General features: G+C 53.6%; 4 protein-coding genes across 4 annotated transcripts; all 4 read left to right on the forward strand.

Moving 5' to 3' along the window:
- Positions 1-1,955: 1,955 nt before the first annotated feature.
- On the forward strand, positions 1,956-2,576 carry PG997_010675 (uncharacterized protein; the record flags this gene model as incomplete). Its single annotated transcript, XM_066814990.1, has 1 exon — positions 1,956-2,576. One exon carries the CDS (start codon positions 1,956-1,958, stop codon positions 2,574-2,576), a length of 621 nt encoding a protein of 206 aa, XP_066664280.1.
- A 1,090-nt stretch (positions 2,577-3,666) lies between these two features.
- PG997_010676 (peptidase S8/S53 domain-containing protein) lies at positions 3,667-6,114 on the forward strand (the record flags this gene model as incomplete). The annotated part of the gene is made up of 5 exons (XM_066814991.1): positions 3,667-4,340; positions 4,396-5,117; positions 5,222-5,259; positions 5,420-5,874; positions 5,946-6,114. 5 exons carry the CDS (start codon positions 3,667-3,669, stop codon positions 6,112-6,114), a joined length of 2,058 nt encoding a protein of 685 aa, XP_066664281.1.
- A 2,500-nt stretch (positions 6,115-8,614) lies between these two features.
- On the forward strand, positions 8,615-11,679 carry PG997_010677 (TRP-like ion channel; the record flags this gene model as incomplete). The annotated part of the gene is made up of 3 exons (XM_066814992.1): positions 8,615-8,909; positions 8,973-9,048; positions 9,114-11,679. 3 exons carry the CDS (start codon positions 8,615-8,617, stop codon positions 11,677-11,679), a joined length of 2,937 nt encoding a protein of 978 aa, XP_066664282.1.
- A 1,562-nt stretch (positions 11,680-13,241) lies between these two features.
- On the forward strand, positions 13,242-16,290 carry PG997_010678 (uncharacterized protein; the record flags this gene model as incomplete). The annotated part of the gene is made up of 4 exons (XM_066814993.1): positions 13,242-13,650; positions 14,280-14,789; positions 15,045-15,735; positions 16,026-16,290. The coding sequence occupies 4 exons, from the start codon at positions 13,242-13,244 to the stop codon at positions 16,288-16,290; spliced, it is 1,875 nt and encodes a 624-aa protein (XP_066664283.1).
- Positions 16,291-18,191: the final 1,901 nt, after the last annotated feature.

Consider the following 18,191-nt stretch of genomic DNA (forward strand, 5'->3'; position numbering starts at 1 on the left):
TTGCAAATGGCCAAATGTTGCTGCTGCTCATTCTCACCATGCTTGCTGCCCTTGGACATGATGGTGCGCATCACAAACAGTTTCCATCGTATCAGACTACCTCTGCCAGCCAATTAAGCAAATCATTAATAGCAAATCATTTCCAGCATGCGATCATTATCTAGCCAGTTAGCAGATCATGATGGATGTCAACAACGACCTTCACAAGGCTACCTACAATACGCCCCTTGTCCAAATCATGCCCACAACAAGAGCATCTTGACCTCCATCGACACGGCCTGCCTCAATGGCGAAACTTTCACAGCGGAATAAAATACCAATGTTCTACTTTTGAGCACGTCACGTTGATATCGCCACGGACTCGAGCGTTTGAGAGACTTGTGGCTCAGTGTAGCCTGGCAAGGTCCAGCAATCATCATCATGCAAGGTCTTTCTTTCCCTTGACAGGATGTAGTACTGTGATCACATGGCGGCAGTTGACCAGATTGGTATGGATATGCACTGGTGGTTGCCAAGTGTGTAGGGAGAAGACATGAGTTGTGTGTTTGATGTGCAGGTCACTTGAAATGAACAACGTACTTGGTGGGTGTAGAAGAACGCTGCAAAGACGGCTACATGGGAGGGGAGTAAAAACTGGGAAGAAGATCCAAGCAAAAGTGAAATGATGAGAGAAAGAAGGTGAGAGAGAGAAAAAAGAAATAAATCCTGTTGATGGTTTGTTTGTTAGCTTGTATCTCTGAGTTCATTATGTTCCTTTCTTTGGAAGGAGGGTTTTTGAAATTCAGATTAACGACATGGTTTTTATTTTCATTGGTCCACTGTGACCTCGAATACAGAACAACATATCATCATCATTTGGAAGATTTGTTAGAAACAAGGGAAGGGAAAGAGGCTGTAGACTTACTCTGTGTGGTTGGGAAGTGCTGGGCTCGGTCACTGTACTGGGGGTCATGTGTTAGCTGTTGCTCAAGATTCACATATCACGGGGTAGGGGGGGGAAGTTCCATCATATCTTAGTTGTTGGGGTTTCATCTTAACCATCTTCCACTTGGAAGATGGCCGGGGCCACTTGACCCGCTCAGAATGAGCGCCTTTTGTAATCATTTGGAACAAGGGAGGGGAGGGACAAGGGCACGAGGGAAGAGGTACTTACGGTATCGTTGTCGGTGACCGATCTATTCGTTCGTGAAGTTGTGGCTCGGGCGTCGACCGCATACTCGCCCACTGCGCCACTCGGTCCGGGGGTGCCGTACCTGCTTGTTAGATGGAATAGGGATTGTTAATTTAGATATATGAAGGGAGCTTGGGGCGCGGGCTTGCGCACCAGCTCCCTGGGGAGGGGCAGTCGGCGACGACGGGGTGTCGGGCTGGGACCGACAGTGATCGGGAGAGGGGACATATTTATGTGACATGCGGCTCATGGGGCACGTTGCTGGCGCTGGGGATACTTCTATGGGATCTCTGTTTGGTTATATCCCTTGGATCTATCTGTTCAGGGGATAGGGGGGATAGGGGCTTCGGGTCGCTGTCCGCTGTCCGCTACCTAGGCATGGGGCCTTCAACAAGGCAATGTGTATGTATTCATATAGGGAATTTATGAGAGCCTCCTGGGGTGAGCCACTACACCTGGAGGAAGCTGATCCCAAGCACATGGCATACTCGAGCGAAGGGCGTCCTTCATGGCCATTTGAGCACGCCCGAATCCATATCAGAACTGTGCTTCTCTCGACACCAAGAGAATTGCCGTATTCCCTTCTGCGGGATTCCCTTACAACACAGAGCAGAAGATGGACCTCAAAGAATACATGCTTGGGGAACCTTCCCTTGGAATCGGTATCTGTAGAAGTCCTCGATATAAAACCACGATTTACCTCAACTATGACTACCCCCGAGGCAACTGACACATCAACGAAGCCACAAAGCCGTACTCTGCATAATAAAGCGAAATGAACAACATGAACGATCCATCAGTGCCAGTTTACCGCCAGTTCTCACATGACGTGAAAGAGCTTCTCGACGATGCCCTCAGGGTATTGCCAGTGTCCCATCCTTACCACAGTATCCGAGAGCAAACCAAACAGGATTTCCTCCAGCTGTGGAGGTTCCGGCATCGTGTGTCGTTGTTTGATCTCATACGCGAGTTCTTCGGCCTGATTGACGAGTACTTCTTCTTCAGCAACATTGGACCGCATGTGCAACTTTCCGTCAGGCACATATATTCGCGGTACGACTACTGGGAACCGAGAACTCAAAGAATCGTAATCCATACGCTGGCGTGGGATCGCCGTCATTGGCGTAGATCCAGGGAGCTTGTGGCCTCCGTCCTCCATGAAGCAGTGTATGCTTATCTCGACCTCTTCACTACGCAGCGTTCCTTCGAGGCGGAAGGCTTGGATCGGAACCCGCACGGAATGTCCTTTCATGTGCTCTACCAGACTCTCACCAATACGATCAACCGATGGGTACCCGACCCCACGGGATTCGCCGTCATTTGCTATGAGGATGGCGACGAGGAAGAGGCTGAGCTACATCATCTTTTGAGTTATTCCCAGGGTCAACGTCGTAGGATGGGATGAGTGTGTAAGTATGTACGTACGAGCGATTGTTGGGATTGAACGAGCTCCTGCCCGGCATATCTAGCATACAACTTGGTGTACTTTGGAGTTCTGGAATAGGGGTCGTCGATGATGCTTTTGGTGGACAGAGGGGTTTCATGGGGTTATCTAGCAGGCTCCTGAAGGAAGTCACGAAGCCGGCCTTAGACATGTAGGCTGGAGGTGAGTGCGACAGAAAAATACTGTATGTACGAGTACCTAGGTAATTAGCGTAGCACCCTTGATGCACATGCCTTGACAACATCGTATTGAAAGTATGGCAGGAATCAGGAAGGACTCGGTCTGATGCGCAATGAAGGATTACTGAACCGCCTTGGCGCGTGGTTCAATGGATTTCCGGGAGGTACCTTCTTGATGTTGACTTATGTTCAATACAGTGCTGTTGCGGCCATCGAATTGATGGATGGGGCACGCATATTAAAACGCCCAAGTACTGCAAGAGCGTCATATTTTCTGCTAGCCAGGTGAGGGAGGCCATTTGATTACTCTTGCTTTCTCCCACTCATCAATGCAAGACCAGCAGCACTTCGCCCCTTCGTAGCTCCCACGCAGCCAGCTACTCTTCACGGCTCAACCTAATCCTGCAATTACCTGGTCGTCTCCTGACACTGGTTCCAATCAACCCAACACACACCTGCATCTTTAGGGGCCTTCTCTACTAGCACTTTCTCTACCCAAGATGTGCTGTGGGGTGCATACAATGCCGACTGCCACTCCAGGAAGGAGCCTACTTCCCATCCCGGTTTGGCAATCGTACTTGGTTGACAAATCATATTGACTGGAACATTGAAGCACAGAGTCATGGGAGTCACATCTATGATGGCCCAAGTCTTCCAAGAGACTCGGGCAAGTGTGTCTGGTTTAGCCAGGACGACTTAGCCAGCATGGACAATCTCGCTCGACCTGTCTTCGATTCTCATCTCTCCAAGTCTGGTCATCTTTACCACCACCAACAACCATCTCTACACACAACACCAATCGTCTTTACTATCAGTCATCTCTAGTACCAGTCACACTCATTCTCCCATATCTCCCGCGTCCGTCGGCAAAGATGCGTGTCCCTTCATCCTTCATCGTCGCACTGCTGGCCGCTGCTGCTGGCGGCAATGCCCTGGCCACGGCACCAGCGGGACCCCAGCCCCAGTCCAACCAGTCCAAGCGCTACATCATCGAGCTGAAGTCGCAGTCTGACATTGCCCGCATCCAGGCGATGGTCGAACGCACCCCTGGCCTGCGCGTCTTCAAGACCTTTGACCATGCCGTCTTCCCGGCCATCAGCGTCGAGTGCTACGGCGGCCACGGCGGCGGCGATTTGGAGACCATGACCCAGATCTTCCACTTTGAGGGGGAAGATGGCCCCGGTGTTGATGGCATTTACGAGTCGGTCCCCTTACAAATCATTCGTCCGATTGAGGGCGAATCGTTCAGCAACGATGCTGCTGCGTTGAACTACTCCTTTCACGGCATGACTGGCGTGGAGAAGCTTCACAAGGAGGGAATCACTGGCGAAGGCGCCATTGTCGCAGTGATAGACACCGGAATCGACTACAGACATCCTGCGCTCGGAGGTGGCATTGGGGATGGCTACAAGGTTATCGGGGGCCTTAATCTCCCCAGAAGGGGCCATCGGGATGAGTCGGACCCTTACATTCCTGATTCTTTCGTGGAAGATACCGAAGGTCACGGCACTCATGTAGCAGGGATTGTCGCTGGCAAAGGCGAACAGTAAGCTTCAACTCACTCGCGCCTCCTTCACTAAGTCTGTAACTGACCATGCCAGATTCGTTGGTGTTGCTCCCGATGCCAAACTACTCGCCTACAGGGTTTCGGACGCCAAAAACGTTATCGAGGCTGAATCTGTTCGTGGCGCAATTGAGAAAGCCGTTGATGATGGGGCCGACATCATCACCATAAGCTTAGGCTCAGACCGTGGCTCGCCTCTTAGCTGGGGCCCGCTCGCTTCGAAGTTGGTTAGCAAAGGGGTTTTTGTTTCTATTTCCGCTGGAAATGATGGAAAATACGGGCCATTCACGCTATCAGGCCGGGCTCTCTGCGCCGACACCTTGACTGTGGCAGCATCTGACCCGGTCAGGTACCCTGCATATGGATTTACTGCCAGCCACCATCTTGGAGGCAGACCTGACAAAACAGAACTCGCTTACACAATCTGGAGTTTTGATAGCAAAGCACCGGTTGACCCAGTTCCATGGCCCAGTACTATAGTCGACTGGCCCATCATCCCCATCACGCGGGATATTTCTGTCGCCAACGATGCTTGCTCGCCTCTCGCACAATCTACGGCCCACATGACGGGCACTATTGTACTTGTTCGATCCGGAGGGTGCAGCTTGCAAGTCAAACTGGGTAATCTCGAGCCGTTCAGCCCTCAGTATGTTCTATTTTACCAAGACGACAGTCCATTCCAAACCCCTCCTATACGCCCCAAGGCGGCTGTCATTGACAAAGCAGCTGGGGAAGCTATCATCAAGACCATTCTGGAAGGTGGGAACGTCACTGCAAGCTTTGATGTCGACCCATCCCACTACGTGGGGTTTATAACTCGGGCGGAGGACGCCCTTGGAAACAGTCATCTTGGGGCCCGACAGGGAACTTGGAATTGAAGCCCGATGTTTCAGCACCAGGAGTAAGCACCTAGCTTGATTCAACCACCAGCCCGTTGAACGTTGCTAATACCATACTGTGTCCAGCACAATATTTTAAGTACTGAGCTTCACGGCAGTTACCAACTTAAATCTGGCACCAGCATGTCCACGCCCTATATAGCGGGTGTCGCCGCGCTCTAGGTGGGCAAGAACGGCGGGCGTGCCGCGCATGAAAATGACCCAGAGTGGGCTCGGCGCCTCATGAAGCGCATCACGTCGACAGCGCACTCCGTGCCGTGGGCAGAATCTGACCCTACGACGGTGTCCAAGTTCTTTGCATCGCCTGCGCAGGTTGGCACCGGTTTCGTCGACGCTGCGCGTGCCATGGCGGCGACCACAGAACTGAGCTTTCACGGTCGTGGGTTCGAGCTGAAAGACCCGGCTCGCTTCGTTAGCAAACACTCGGTCAATATCACCAACGTCGGTATGGAACCCGTGACATACACCTTTTCGCTGCAGAGTGCCGGTGGCTTTGACTCTTCGAAGCACCTACCCGGCCACTGGAGCCTTGGTCCGGTAGTGCCAATGCATTTGGACCCTCTGGTATCATTGCCCAAGTCTGTCATTGTCGGTGCTGGGGAGACGAAAGCAGTAGAGTATGATTGGCCCCTTTCATAGTTGTAATGCCTTGGGAGTGGGGAAACATTGAGCTAACATTGGGGAACAGATTCGCCTTCAAGCCGCCGACCAATATGAACTCATCCAGCTACCCTTTCTATAGTGGAAAGGTTCTTATCAAGGCAAACAATAGCGAAGAGTTTGGTATCCCATACCTAGGAGCCGGTCACAACATCATGATCCAGATAATGGAGGACCGACTGGAGGAGTATACCTAGAAAGTACTTAATACCTAAATACACTCTGCGTACGTTAGTATGCCAGCTTTGTTCGGACCCCGTGATCTGCCAGCAAGTAAGCCAAGGTGATTGTTTATTTGCACGACTTCCGTCAATGTGTATGATGACGATCCAAGCCGAACCAACCGTTCCGCCCTTTTCCCAGCATACGTCTAATATACCTAATATAGTCGTTTCTATTCACCTATGGCATGCTGGTTGCTACAGGAATCAACCATAATGATGTAGGTAGGGGAGGTTCCGTGATATCATTCCCCTTTGTTCACGAGACTGGCGCCCGAGCTGTGGACCGCATCCATGGTAGCTGTTGGGGGCAGAAGCGGAGGTTGCGCGCAGAATCCGTCATCGAAAACATCATTGCGCGATATCTCTTCGACAACATCCAGCACCCCCCCCGATGGCGATGGTAATGGGTGACCATAGGCCAGGCTCGAACATCCTAAACCCCAATGCCGGACTAGCAGGCAACTAACCACGATGGAGCCGTAGCGCGGGTCTGGTCAGCCTCTATTGTTGCTTGGCCACGAACAAGCTCGCAGGTAAAGACCTTGGTGGTGCGGATCCCCGGCCAAGCTTCTTGTCAAGGAAGGATCACATCTACAAGCGGCCATCTCGCATATGTAGATCGTGTTCCTGCGACGCATCTTGTTGCATGTAAGATGTTCTGGTTGCATAGCCTCCTGAACTGCCCCATGCTACGCGGTCGCCGTCTATCCAGTTAGTCTGGGCCGATAATGGCATGCAGTTGCCGTATAGTATGTGATCTGACCAATCGCAGGTCGAAACGGGCGAGACAGTCCATGCCATCATCATCATCACTTCAGAGAGAACAAATGCCAAGCAAACAGGCACCAGCAATATATTGACAACTTGAACCCTGTGTCACTCAGGTACAGGCCTGTTCAGTGACGAGAGCATCTGATGATCCGATTTGCTGGTTACACGTCCAGAAGGCAAAATAGTTCGACTTGTCTGCCAAGTGATGAGGGGCCGTGAGGGGCCGGCCAGGGCCTTTGTGATATCGGTATACACAGATGTGGGGGAGGAGAGGGGTCGGTCTGTCTGTCTTTCGGCCGGGGCTCAGGCCGTTGGTCGGGTTTGGTCCTCCCTTTCCCAACATGAAGCTCTAGGTCAAGCCACGAAAAACGCTGCCCTGTTACAAGCAGAAAAGGAAGAAACAGTCCGGCGATTGAGGGTGCAGATCATACGACATCATATGCTGCTGGAGGCTTTAGAGTTGTCGCGGTGTAGTAGTGTAGGTTGGCGACTGGGACAAGTGAGGAGGGGCCCGGGATTCTAGAATCTACATCAATGTCAGTAGATGGATGGGAATTGCGATAACGATCAATTTACTGATAGCGGATGCGGTGCAGACAGATGCAGGCCTGTAGGGACGGTAGGCCGTATGTAGGGAACCCCTACCACTGAGTCACTGACAGACTGGGATGCCCCCATCCACCATGCAACCCATGAGAGAACTCACCATCCTTGCTTACCGCTTCCCAATCAACCAACGCCCGCATGCCCGCTTTGCTCTGCTGTGCTGTCATTCCCCAATCTGCCAATGCAGCATGCAACGCTTCTTCTTGGCTTGGACCGACAACGGTTCGCGATTCGATGCTCTGTCTCACGCCCAATACCTACCCGCATCCAGTTGTCCAAGTCCCCTCCCTCCAGGCACAGGCACAGGCATACATACATCTGGGAATACGCCTAATATGGCCTTCGAAACTTCCTCTTGTTGTTCCTTCAAGTCGCATGCCGCAGGCTTATACCGTCGACCACGATCCTCACTCCCTCCGCCGCATATACGAGGGGTTTTGAACCCTCTTTCGCTTAAAGTCGACCCCGGCCTCACCATCGCCGTCGCATCTTTGCTGGTCCCATATTAACTAACACCCCGGGGATCCTACCCAGGCAGCTAGCTCCAATCGCGTTTTTGCCGTCCCTCCCTTCCATCACCGGTAAAAGCGTGGTGGTGGTGCCCTGTAATTTTTCCCTCCTCCATGAGGCTTCTCGCCTTTTCTCGCGGCCGCTTCTCGACGCTGCTCGCCCGTCCGTCCTGACGATATCTTTCTCTTCTTCCTTTTCTAGCGCCCCCGACTACGACTAGAGCTGCTAGACCTTGCGCGATTCCTCGACGGCCCGCGCGCGCGACGGGACTTTCCAGAAGTCAATTCAGGGCGGATCGACCGCTAGGCCCTATCACGGTGGAGCCGCGATCTGCCATCAACCCAGCAGCCCATTCATATCCAGCTACTTGGGAATAACGGAATCATAGGCATCGAGCGTGATAGGTGGTAGTGTACGTCGCTTCCTGGTGCGGCAGCCCATGCAAGAGCTTGGATTTGTCAATACACAGCGAGCTGCTCAGTTGGGGGAATGCCCTGGCGCTGCTGAGTGCTCTCGGACACTGGGCCAGTCCTGCGCTTTTGGTCCGGAGCTCCAAGAGATACATAGGAGGAAATACTTCGCCGCGATGGTAACGATGGGCCGAATAAAACGCTGGCTGTCCGTTCTTGCGAGCGCAGCCTTACTCTCGGCATCGCGGGCCAAGGAAACTGCCTATATCAATGGCGTCAGTCTCGACGGTATTCGGAGCGAGTTGGCCGTGGACAGGACGCCGGCGTTATACTCGGGCGACTTTGGTGACTGCCTGGGCGGACAGAGTCTGCTGAACGTCACCAAGCTCGATGCGGCGTTTTACTTCGACAATTCGACTATCTCGTGGCATCTGAATGGAAACACGAATCTGCGGAGCGAGAAGCTAATGAGTAAGTCAGCAGACTGCGAGTGTTAGTTGGGCCTGGAACATCGGTGCTGACTTTCAAACACAGTGTACATCACGGTGGATGCTTACGGCGAAAACAGATTTAGCATGACAGTTGACCCCTGTAAGATGAACATATACAGGTACGTCGAAAAGCAAACATGGCGCTATGAGGCAACGCAGGCCAGCCAGCTAATGGTCATGGTAGCATGTGCCCAATGAACGCCTCGGTTCCCATCAGTGCCTGGGCCGTGTTCCCCGTAGGCAAGATGCAAGTATCGGGCATCCCACAGATCGCTTACGAGATCCCGGACTTCGAAGGATCTGTCAGGGTTCAGCTCTTTGCCAACTCCAGCCAATCCGAGATCGCCTGCTTCCAAGCGGTCATGAGGAATGGCGCCTCCTTCTCTCAACCCGCCGCTGTGAGTTCCATTTTGGGCATTTTCACCGTGGTCGCCATCATAGCTTCGTTCGCGGCCGCGGCGTACGGCGTCAGCATCCCGCATATGCGAACACATTATGCGCATTCCTTCTCGGTCCTCATCATCTTCGAGACCTTTCAGGCCGTCTTCTTCTCGGGGGCATTGTCGCTGCACTGGCCTAGCGTACTGCCCGCGTGGTGGAGCAACTTTGCTTGGTCGGCCGGTCTGATCCCTGTACCCAACATGGTCGACTCCGTCAATAAGTTTGCTGGGATCAGCGGGAATGGCAGCCAAGTTGGAGGTGCTGGCTCTACCGTCATCAACAATAACGGCGGTCTTATACAGCAGATCTATGGCCGTTCCCTCGACAGGGCCGCAGACTTGGCCACTGAACTGGCCACTGAGCTCGCACCTCTGGTGAAGCGCCAGCCGTACAACCCGGATGACCCGTACGACTACAACTGGGGTGGAGATCCCGTAACCCCCGGTATGCCGACGCCTGGAGACTGGTCTGGCTTCGGCGGCACGCTATCCGAGCTCAAGATACCTGCACCTGATACTTTCATGTTGGCTTTCATCTGGCTGATCATCGCTCTGTGCATCATTACTGGCCTCATTGCCATGTTCAAGTTCTCGCTCGAGGGACTTGCCAGGCTTAAATGGATTCAACAAGATCGACTCGAGCTCTTTCGAAACAACTGGATACGATATCTCCGTGCTTCACTTTTACGGGCCCTCTTCATCGCCTTCTTTTCCATGATGGTCCTTTCGCTCTATCAGTTTAATCTACGAGACCGAGCCGGCCCGGTCGCGATAGCGGCCATCGTGTTTCTTTTGCTCCTTATAGGGGTCGGCGGCATTGCTGTATATGCTCTCCGCTGCCGGCTGCGTTCCGCGACGTTTGCGTCGGAACCCGACCGCATCCTCTTCGTTCCGACAAATATTATGGGGCGCATTCCGTGGTTTTCAGTGGTGCGGCTCAGTCAGTTGAAGGAAAAGGAATTTGACCAAAAGCCCGCCGGCTCCTTGCCCTTCGTGCATTGGCACTTTGTCCACCATGGCGACACCACTGCACTGGCCAAGGTGCATGAAGACGAGATCTACATCAAGAGGTTCGGATGGTTATCCGCTCGGTATCGCGCTTCAAGATGGTGGTATTTCGTCTTCTGGCTGTCGTACCAGTTCGTGCGCGCCCTCTTCATCGGCGCGGCCGCCCGGAGCCCCACGGCGCAGGTCTTTGGACTCTTCATCGTGGATATCCTGGCGATGGTCGTGATTGCGGCCATCAACCCCTACGAGGGCCAGAGAAACACAACCGTGGCCGTGTGGATCCTCGGTCTCGTCAAGATCGTGACGACGGGCCTCTCGATCGCGTTCCTGCCCGACCTCGCCATCAACCGCATGCTCGCCACCGTCATCGGCGTCCTCATCATCGTGATTCAGGCGCTCCTGGTCATCGCCGTCTTGGTCCTCGTCGTTCTCGGCGGCATCTCCTCCTGGATGTCGCTCTACCGGAACCGGGAGTACTTCTCGTCGGAGCGGCTCGAGGGGACGCGGATCCGGTACTACGAGCACATTGCGCGGAAAGCGCTGGATAAGGATGCGCCGCCTGTGGAGAAGAAGAAACGGAAGAACAAGAAAGACGAGGAGAATGGGGGAGATATACCCAAAGTACCCGCGGAGCCCTACTTCTCCGTCCGGTCCGTTCGGCGCATGTCCAAGATCGAGGACGAGGACGAAGACAACGTGGCCGGGAAGATGGACCCCGCGTCCACTTCTTTCTCGACGTCTACCATCAATATCAACACTAATGCTAATGCGGCCGCGCCCATGCCGCTCCGGCGCCCCGGCAGCCTCGCCTCGCGCCCCTCGGCCAGCAGCCTCCCGCGCGCCGCGCGCGTCCACCGCGCCTCCTGGAGCTCGCGCGACTTCTCGGCCATTCACGGCGGCGGCGCCGAGCTCGAGCGGCCGGATACGGCGCGGGCGAATCGGCATAGTCGGTCGTTTTCGGCGTCGGCTAGTACTACCCTGCTCCCCAACAACCGACTTAGTTCATACTCGACGATGACGACGGGAGGAGGGGCAGCAGTGCTGAGAGAGCAGAGCTCTCTGGCAAGTCTCGGGGCCGCCGGTGGCGGCGGTAGCTTCAGTCGACCCGTGGTGTTGCCCGTTCAGGAAGATACGGCCGAGGATCCGGAGCTGCATGTGGGCGGGCAACTGGATGAGGATATGTTTAGGAGGAATCTGGATCATTGGAACGCGGGGGAAGAGGACCGCGCGTCGCAGAAGTCTAAAGAAGAGAAGCAGACCGCCTTGGATAATAACCATCATGTGGACAAGATACCCGGCTAGGAAGAGGATGGAACGGGGCCCGGCCCCTCACCCGAGGCCAGCTTTGGTACTGACTGGTCATGCATGAACTTATGAAGTGACGACATCACCACCACTACAAGCTAATCATGATGTACATATCTATTTACCCCGTACATGTCAGATTGTATTGCATAATCAATAATATCGTATTGGTTCATGAGGATTGCTGGCGATTGTCATTATGTATGGTGCCTAGTCCAAGGTCTCTGTATCTATCGGTCGGGGCTTGCATGTGCGAAAGTAGGTAGCAAAGAGATAAAAAAGCACTGCAGTGAGCTTCCGTCATAAATAATCATGCAAGATTCCATCAGAGAAAAAAGGAAAACGCCGTACAATGTGTCCATCCGTAACCCGCACTCTGCAAATGGGAAAGTTCCAGAAGCCGTAGCGGATCTTGCCGTTTCCCGGCTCATCCTACATTTTGCTCTAGCATCTATACCAACCGCTGGAGACGTTTGAACCAATAGAACATCCGTCCACCATGGGTCGGTTCATCATCGTCGTCTTTATATGATGACCGATCCCGGCGTGGGAAGCTTATAGGACCTGTGGGATTCGCATTATGTGGATGGGCGCCGGGAAGTCGAGGCGTGACGCTCAAGCTAGCGGGGATGACAAAAGAGGGTTTATGGTACCCAGAAGAGCTTGACTTCTCAGCCGGCGAGGAGATGTCAGACGTTGTGACTGAGGTTAGAAAGGTGGTCCAATTGCCTAGGGATCTGATTAGTCAAATTTCATCAACTGTAGGAGAACAGGAACATACTCCATATAGATTCTGTACATGTTGTCGAAAAGCTCGTCTGTGATACAGCTGTCTCATTACATGTATCCGTTGCGTTCCACAGTACGCTAGAGGTCGCCAGAGTGGCAGGGGTCGAAACTGAAGGATAGCTCCACGACTCCGTACAAGATGTCTCCCCCGCCCAGGGAGCAGAAAAATTGGAAAGAGGGTATTGTGTGGCTGCTGTGCTTGTCATAGATACAGTTTCGCTTTCTGAACAGGTCGTTGAAACCTGTTGAGTTGGCGTATATGGTGTTTCCTCGGAGCAAGTCGTATCCACATATGTCGCTGTTGTTGTCGATATAATTCCTGTAGATGTCTGTCCGGGTTGAGGACCGATCGTCTGACCTCCTGGGCCTATTGGCGCTGTAGACTGGGTGTTCGATGTAGGGGAGGGGTTTGACGTCCCAGTTGGACCAAGGGTCGCTGTAGAGTTTGATAGTGGAAAAGGGGCTAATGCGGACGACGTCAAGGAAGAAAGGCCAATACTACTTAACTCAACTGACGACGGCGATGGCCCCGTGGCCCCTGGAGCAGTACCAGCTCCACCAGCTCCACCAGTTACGCCAGTAGTCGACAGTGTGCCATTACCCTGCGGGAACGGAGCGGAACCTGTAGTAGTTCCTTGATATGAACCGCTGCTTTCAGTCGTGATGGTAGATGAAGACTCTGGGCCTGGATTGGATGCTGGGTTCGGTACTGTTCCGGTGGGCGCTGGCGTAACTGTACCATTTGGCAGGGGAAAGGGGCAGAAGTGAAAATGACACTACCAGTAGTCCCAGATATCCCAGTAGGGAAAACAGAACCTGTTCCCAAAGGCGGGGCGGTGGTGTTGGCAGTTGGAAAGGGTGCTTGGCCTGAGCTGAGGATTGGAGATCCAGTTGTCTGTGTTCCTGTGCCAAGAGTGACACTACTTCCAGGTGGAATGCCTTGTCCGGTCGGCCCTATGCTTCCCGTTGCATTTGAGATAGGAAACGGTGCTGAACTCGGAAGTGTACTGGTCGGGCCACCCGCTTCACCATTGCTACCAGTTGGAGCTATAGTAGATATTGCTGTGGTCGCAGCAGAACCAGTACCAAGGGGACTTGTCGGGTTTGAGGCACCTGTAGAGTTCGAGAGTGGGAATGGGGCGAGTGACGGGCTGCTTTGCAATGGCTGGGTAGGATTAGGTATCGTGGTTGAATTCGATATGGTGAAAGGGGCCGATCCAGTCCAAGTAATAGAGTTTGATATCCCGCCACTCGGGGTGAAGACAGTGCCGGTCAGTCCACTTGTTGAACTTGTATTGGTTACAGGAAACGGCGGTGTTTCTGAAGCACCCCCAACGGGGGAGGGAACGGAGCCGGTGCCAGTCACGGTGCTTGAAGACCAAGTTCCACCAGGAGTCACAACGGGAGCAGTGCCACCACTTGGGGATACACTGGTTCCAGGGAGACCGGTGGAGTTTGACAATGGATAAGGCGAGCTTGGCCCGGTAGAAGATGCCGGCTGTGTAGGCGCCGTGCCGAAAGGTGTTCCACTGGCAGGGTATGATGATGTAGTGAGATTGGCACTAGGAACAGTATTGCTGACAGTCTGTCCAGCTGGAACACCTCCTGTAAGGGATGTAGAATTAGACTGAGAACCGGGTACACCGTTGCCGGATGTTGTGCCAGGTTGAGGGGCGGTGCCTCCAGAAGCGCCAGAGGGGCCGTTAGGCAGCGCCGTCGAGTTTGGAAATGGAAATGGCGCGCTTGATTCCAGTGACGATGATAAATAGCTTGACGACCCCCTGATCCTGTTGGCACAACATTTGTAGAGCCTGCACTTGGTCCTGCAGTCGGACCAGTAGAGTTCGATATGGTAAAAGGGGGTACTGCCGTTGACCCAATCGTACCTGAAGCAGTGTTCCCAACTCCACTTGAACCCGGGACCGCTACACTGGAGTTTGAAATTGGGAATGGCGGTACAGTCTGTCCAGCTGGATTGCTTCCAGGGGCACTAATTCCCGACGCAAGAGATGTTGTTAGACTTGGCGCTGATGGTGCAGTAGTAAGTCCAGATCCGCCGGTGGGGCCAGCATTAGGGGCAGTGGTGTTTGACAGAGGGAATGGTGGCTTCGATTCCGAGGAAGTGCTCTCAGGTGTCAGCGGTACCGAAGCCCCAGTGCTCAATGGTGCAGTGCCAGAAATACCACCCGTTGGGGCGATTGTTTGGCCGTCTGGCCCACCTGTAGTATTGGTCATAGGGAAAGGCGCCGTAGAAAACGTGTTCCCCTCTGACAATGAAGACGTGGTGGCAAGGACGCTGGAGTTCGAGGCCAACGTAGGTGAGACTGTGATAGATGCCGGTCCAGTCCCCGTGTTCGATATCGAAGTCCCGGTCGGGAATATAGACGCTGTATCACTTCCGTTGGTCATAGGGAATGGCGCCAAAGAACCCGATATGCTGGGACTAATAGTGCCAGAAGCAATAGGCACACTTGTGATTGATGATCCACCTGGGATACCTGAGACTGGTGACGTGGAAGTCATATTGTAGCTTGTTGCTTGTCCACTAGGGGGGCTGATGACAGTCCCTGTAGAACCACCAAATGTTGCGGTCGTGTTTCCGGTTGGAAAAGGTGGTGTGGTAGGGGATGACCCTGTCCCTGGTGGGAAATTGCTAAAAGCTGTGCTGGAAATGGCAAGGCCGGTCGAAGTGGAAGAGTTGAACAACCCTGACGTCTCCGTACCAACGGGGGATATTGTGAAAGACCCGGAAGCTACCGCAGTCGTCCCACTTGAAGACGGAATTAACGGGGCCGTTCCAGTCGGTGCCGTTAGAACGGTGGTGTTAGACAATGGGAACGGTGGTGCCACTGTAGAGGTAGCGATCTCACTTCCATTGCCGGTAGCGCTAGGTGAACTTACACCCGGTGCGGTCGGACTACCTTGTCCAACGGGACCAGACGATGGCGCCCCCGAGGCGGGATTGGTCGTGGAACCAACGACCCCGCTTGCCGAAGGAGAAACAGGCACAGTGCCTGTTGGGCCCACAGTTACAGTCGTATTGAAGGTAGGAAACGGAGCAAATGTCATCGTAGACTCGGCTGAACTGGGAGAGGGCACGATGTTTGACCCGGAACTGGCAGTAGGCCCTGTGAGCGATGTATTATTGGGACTAGTAAAAGGAAATGGCGGCGATACCCCGGACCCGGACTCTGGAGTGGTGACTGGCAGTGGTGAGACCGAGCCTGTGAATGTGCCCGCAGTAGCGGTAACTGAAAATGTCGTGTAAGTCTGAGACCAAAAGGGGAGGTGGTATTAGCTCCAGAGACAGATGTGCCATTCGAGAATGGTGGAGTCGGCTGAATGCTGCTGGTCACCGTGAGGCTTCCTGTGGCAGGAAGGCTTGTTTCGGTGGCATTCGCGACTGATGAGCCCGGTAGAACTGTACTCGTAGTTGATGAGTAGCTCAAGAAAGGGCCAGTAGTAGTAGAACTGCCATATGCTTCAGATGAAGATCCAGTTGCGCCAGTCGTCTCAGGATAACTCAGTGTCAAAGAAGTCTCACTGGCACTCAGTGTTGTGGATGTATATCCCTGTCCGGTTGGGCCCGTTCCAGCGGAGCTTGATGTCATATTACCAGCTGGGAAAGGTGCACTGTTGGTCGTTAAAGACGTTAACCCAGCCGAGTTTGAAGAAGAACCCTCGCTGGATGATGTGCTGAAAGAGATGGTAGGCGCAGTTTGCCCTTGGGCTGTGGTCGCTCCAGATGAAGGGGCTGCTGGGCCCGTGGTCGAGTTCATCCAACTAGATTGTGACGCAGGGAAACTCGACGATACATAGCTTCCCGTGAAGTTGCTACTTGGGGCCGGCAGTACACTCCCAGTGCCCGATATCGAGATGCTCGACGATTCAGCGGAAGATGCAGATGTTGTGCCTGGCTGACCCCCCGTGACTGGTCCAGCGCTTGGTGTTACAACTTCGGTACCATTCACTGGAATTGTAAATGTCAGGGTCTGCGACGGGTTGGTTATGACCGTAGTAACATTATCGGACGCGGTTAGTGTTGTTCCCGGTGTTGGTAGCCCGGGAGGCGGGAGGGTTTGTCCAATGGGTCCCCCGCCACCTGGTGGACTGGTAGGCACAACGGTTGAGGTCGACTCTGTAGCACTCAAAGTAGCGGAGATGCCAGAAGACTATGAGAATTAGTCAATGCCAAGGTGAAATACACAGATTGTCCGCGCCCTGGATAGGCACGTATATATGAATATCTTGATAACTTACTGGACTTGATTGGGGCGAGCCAGGTGTGCTGATTGCTGAACCATTCTGGGATGTCGACTGGAAGACGCCAGTGCTGGTAGAAGATTCATAGCCGCTCGTCTCAGTCGTTGGAGCTGTGGAAGGTCCCGGTGTCCCGACCAAGGAGGTACTTCCACTTAAGGTAACCGCAGGTACAGATCCGGAATATGATGTCTCTGGACCCGACGTAGTGCTCAGGTATGGAGTTGACGCACTGGCAGCTGTGCTCTCGCCCGCCGAACCCGTTGCAGATGCACCTTAGAGTTGATAAGTCCTACACCCCAGTCATATCCTCGAGCAAACACATACCTGTGGGAGCCATCGAACCGCTGGCTGTAGCAGGCAGACCTGTACCAGTGACTGAACCAGTGGCCACTGATGAGGAGTTTGACAACAGGATTTCCGTGGAGCTATGTGGCGGAGGAGGTCCGTAGGGCGGCGGTCCATATGGGCCGCCGTAAGGATAGTTGTACCCAGCATGTTTCGGAGCCGGTCCACCGTAGGCACCATAGTTTGGACTTTCAGCGGCATGGTCTGCGTTCCGTTCACGGCCGATGATGACGGGCTTTCCCAGGTCAGGCGAGGCTAGGATGCTGGGAAGCCAACTGAAGATCAGCACTGCCGACAAGATGTCAGCAGCAAGAGTATGTACTCTCATGCTGTTCAGGCGGGCAGGAGCACCTTTGGTTCAGACCCGTCAAGCTGGCCGTGAGGCTTTCTCGTCGATCCTGAAAACCGAAAAGAGTGGATTGCGACTTGGGTTGACCAGAAAGGGAATGGATAAGATAACGGATGACTTTTAAGGCTACTCAGAAAACGAAAGTATATTTGATCCAGAAACGTGAACGAATGGACTGATGGAGGCGATGAGACGATGAACGAGTGATGAGGTGTCGGTTGTGGGATGGCAGAGTTGAGGGCTACTCTGCGACTCCTCAAGAACCAGTATCCCCGTGATCATTGCCAGATATCAAGGCTTGAGGGTGGAAAAAGGATGGTTTCATACTTGCCTTGGACGCGGACTAGTGAACTGGGAAGGAGCGACGTTACAAGAAGGAAGGCACGGTTTGGTCGAAGGTGCCAAGCGGCCGCCAACGACTTACCGAAAGGACCTGGGTGAGATGTTGCATGCCCAAACACTCTGAGCAGTACAGAGCTTTCAGGATTGATAGTTTCCCATATATGGTCCGTCTGATCTGATATATTTCAATCTAGCAGCTGGAGAGGTCGTATATGGCAGAAAGTTACACGTTTAATCACCGTGCTAGATGTCACCTCCTCGAGGCAAATTACAGCCAGACAACTTCACCAATTGGCCGAAAGGGGAAGTGACAGCGATCCACTTTTCACATCTTGACGTTGCTCAGCTGCAGTTGGAGTCTCCTGCCCTCGGTGGAAGATCACTGCATCTAGATCTCCAAACTGGGCCACTATCGATTTTG

The sequence above is a fragment of the Apiospora hydei genome, assembly GCF_038363865.1.
Source record: "Apiospora hydei strain CBS 114990 chromosome Unknown utg000008l_segment0_segment0, whole genome shotgun sequence".
Classification (NCBI taxonomy): domain Eukaryota; kingdom Fungi; phylum Ascomycota; class Sordariomycetes; order Amphisphaeriales; family Apiosporaceae; genus Apiospora; species Apiospora hydei.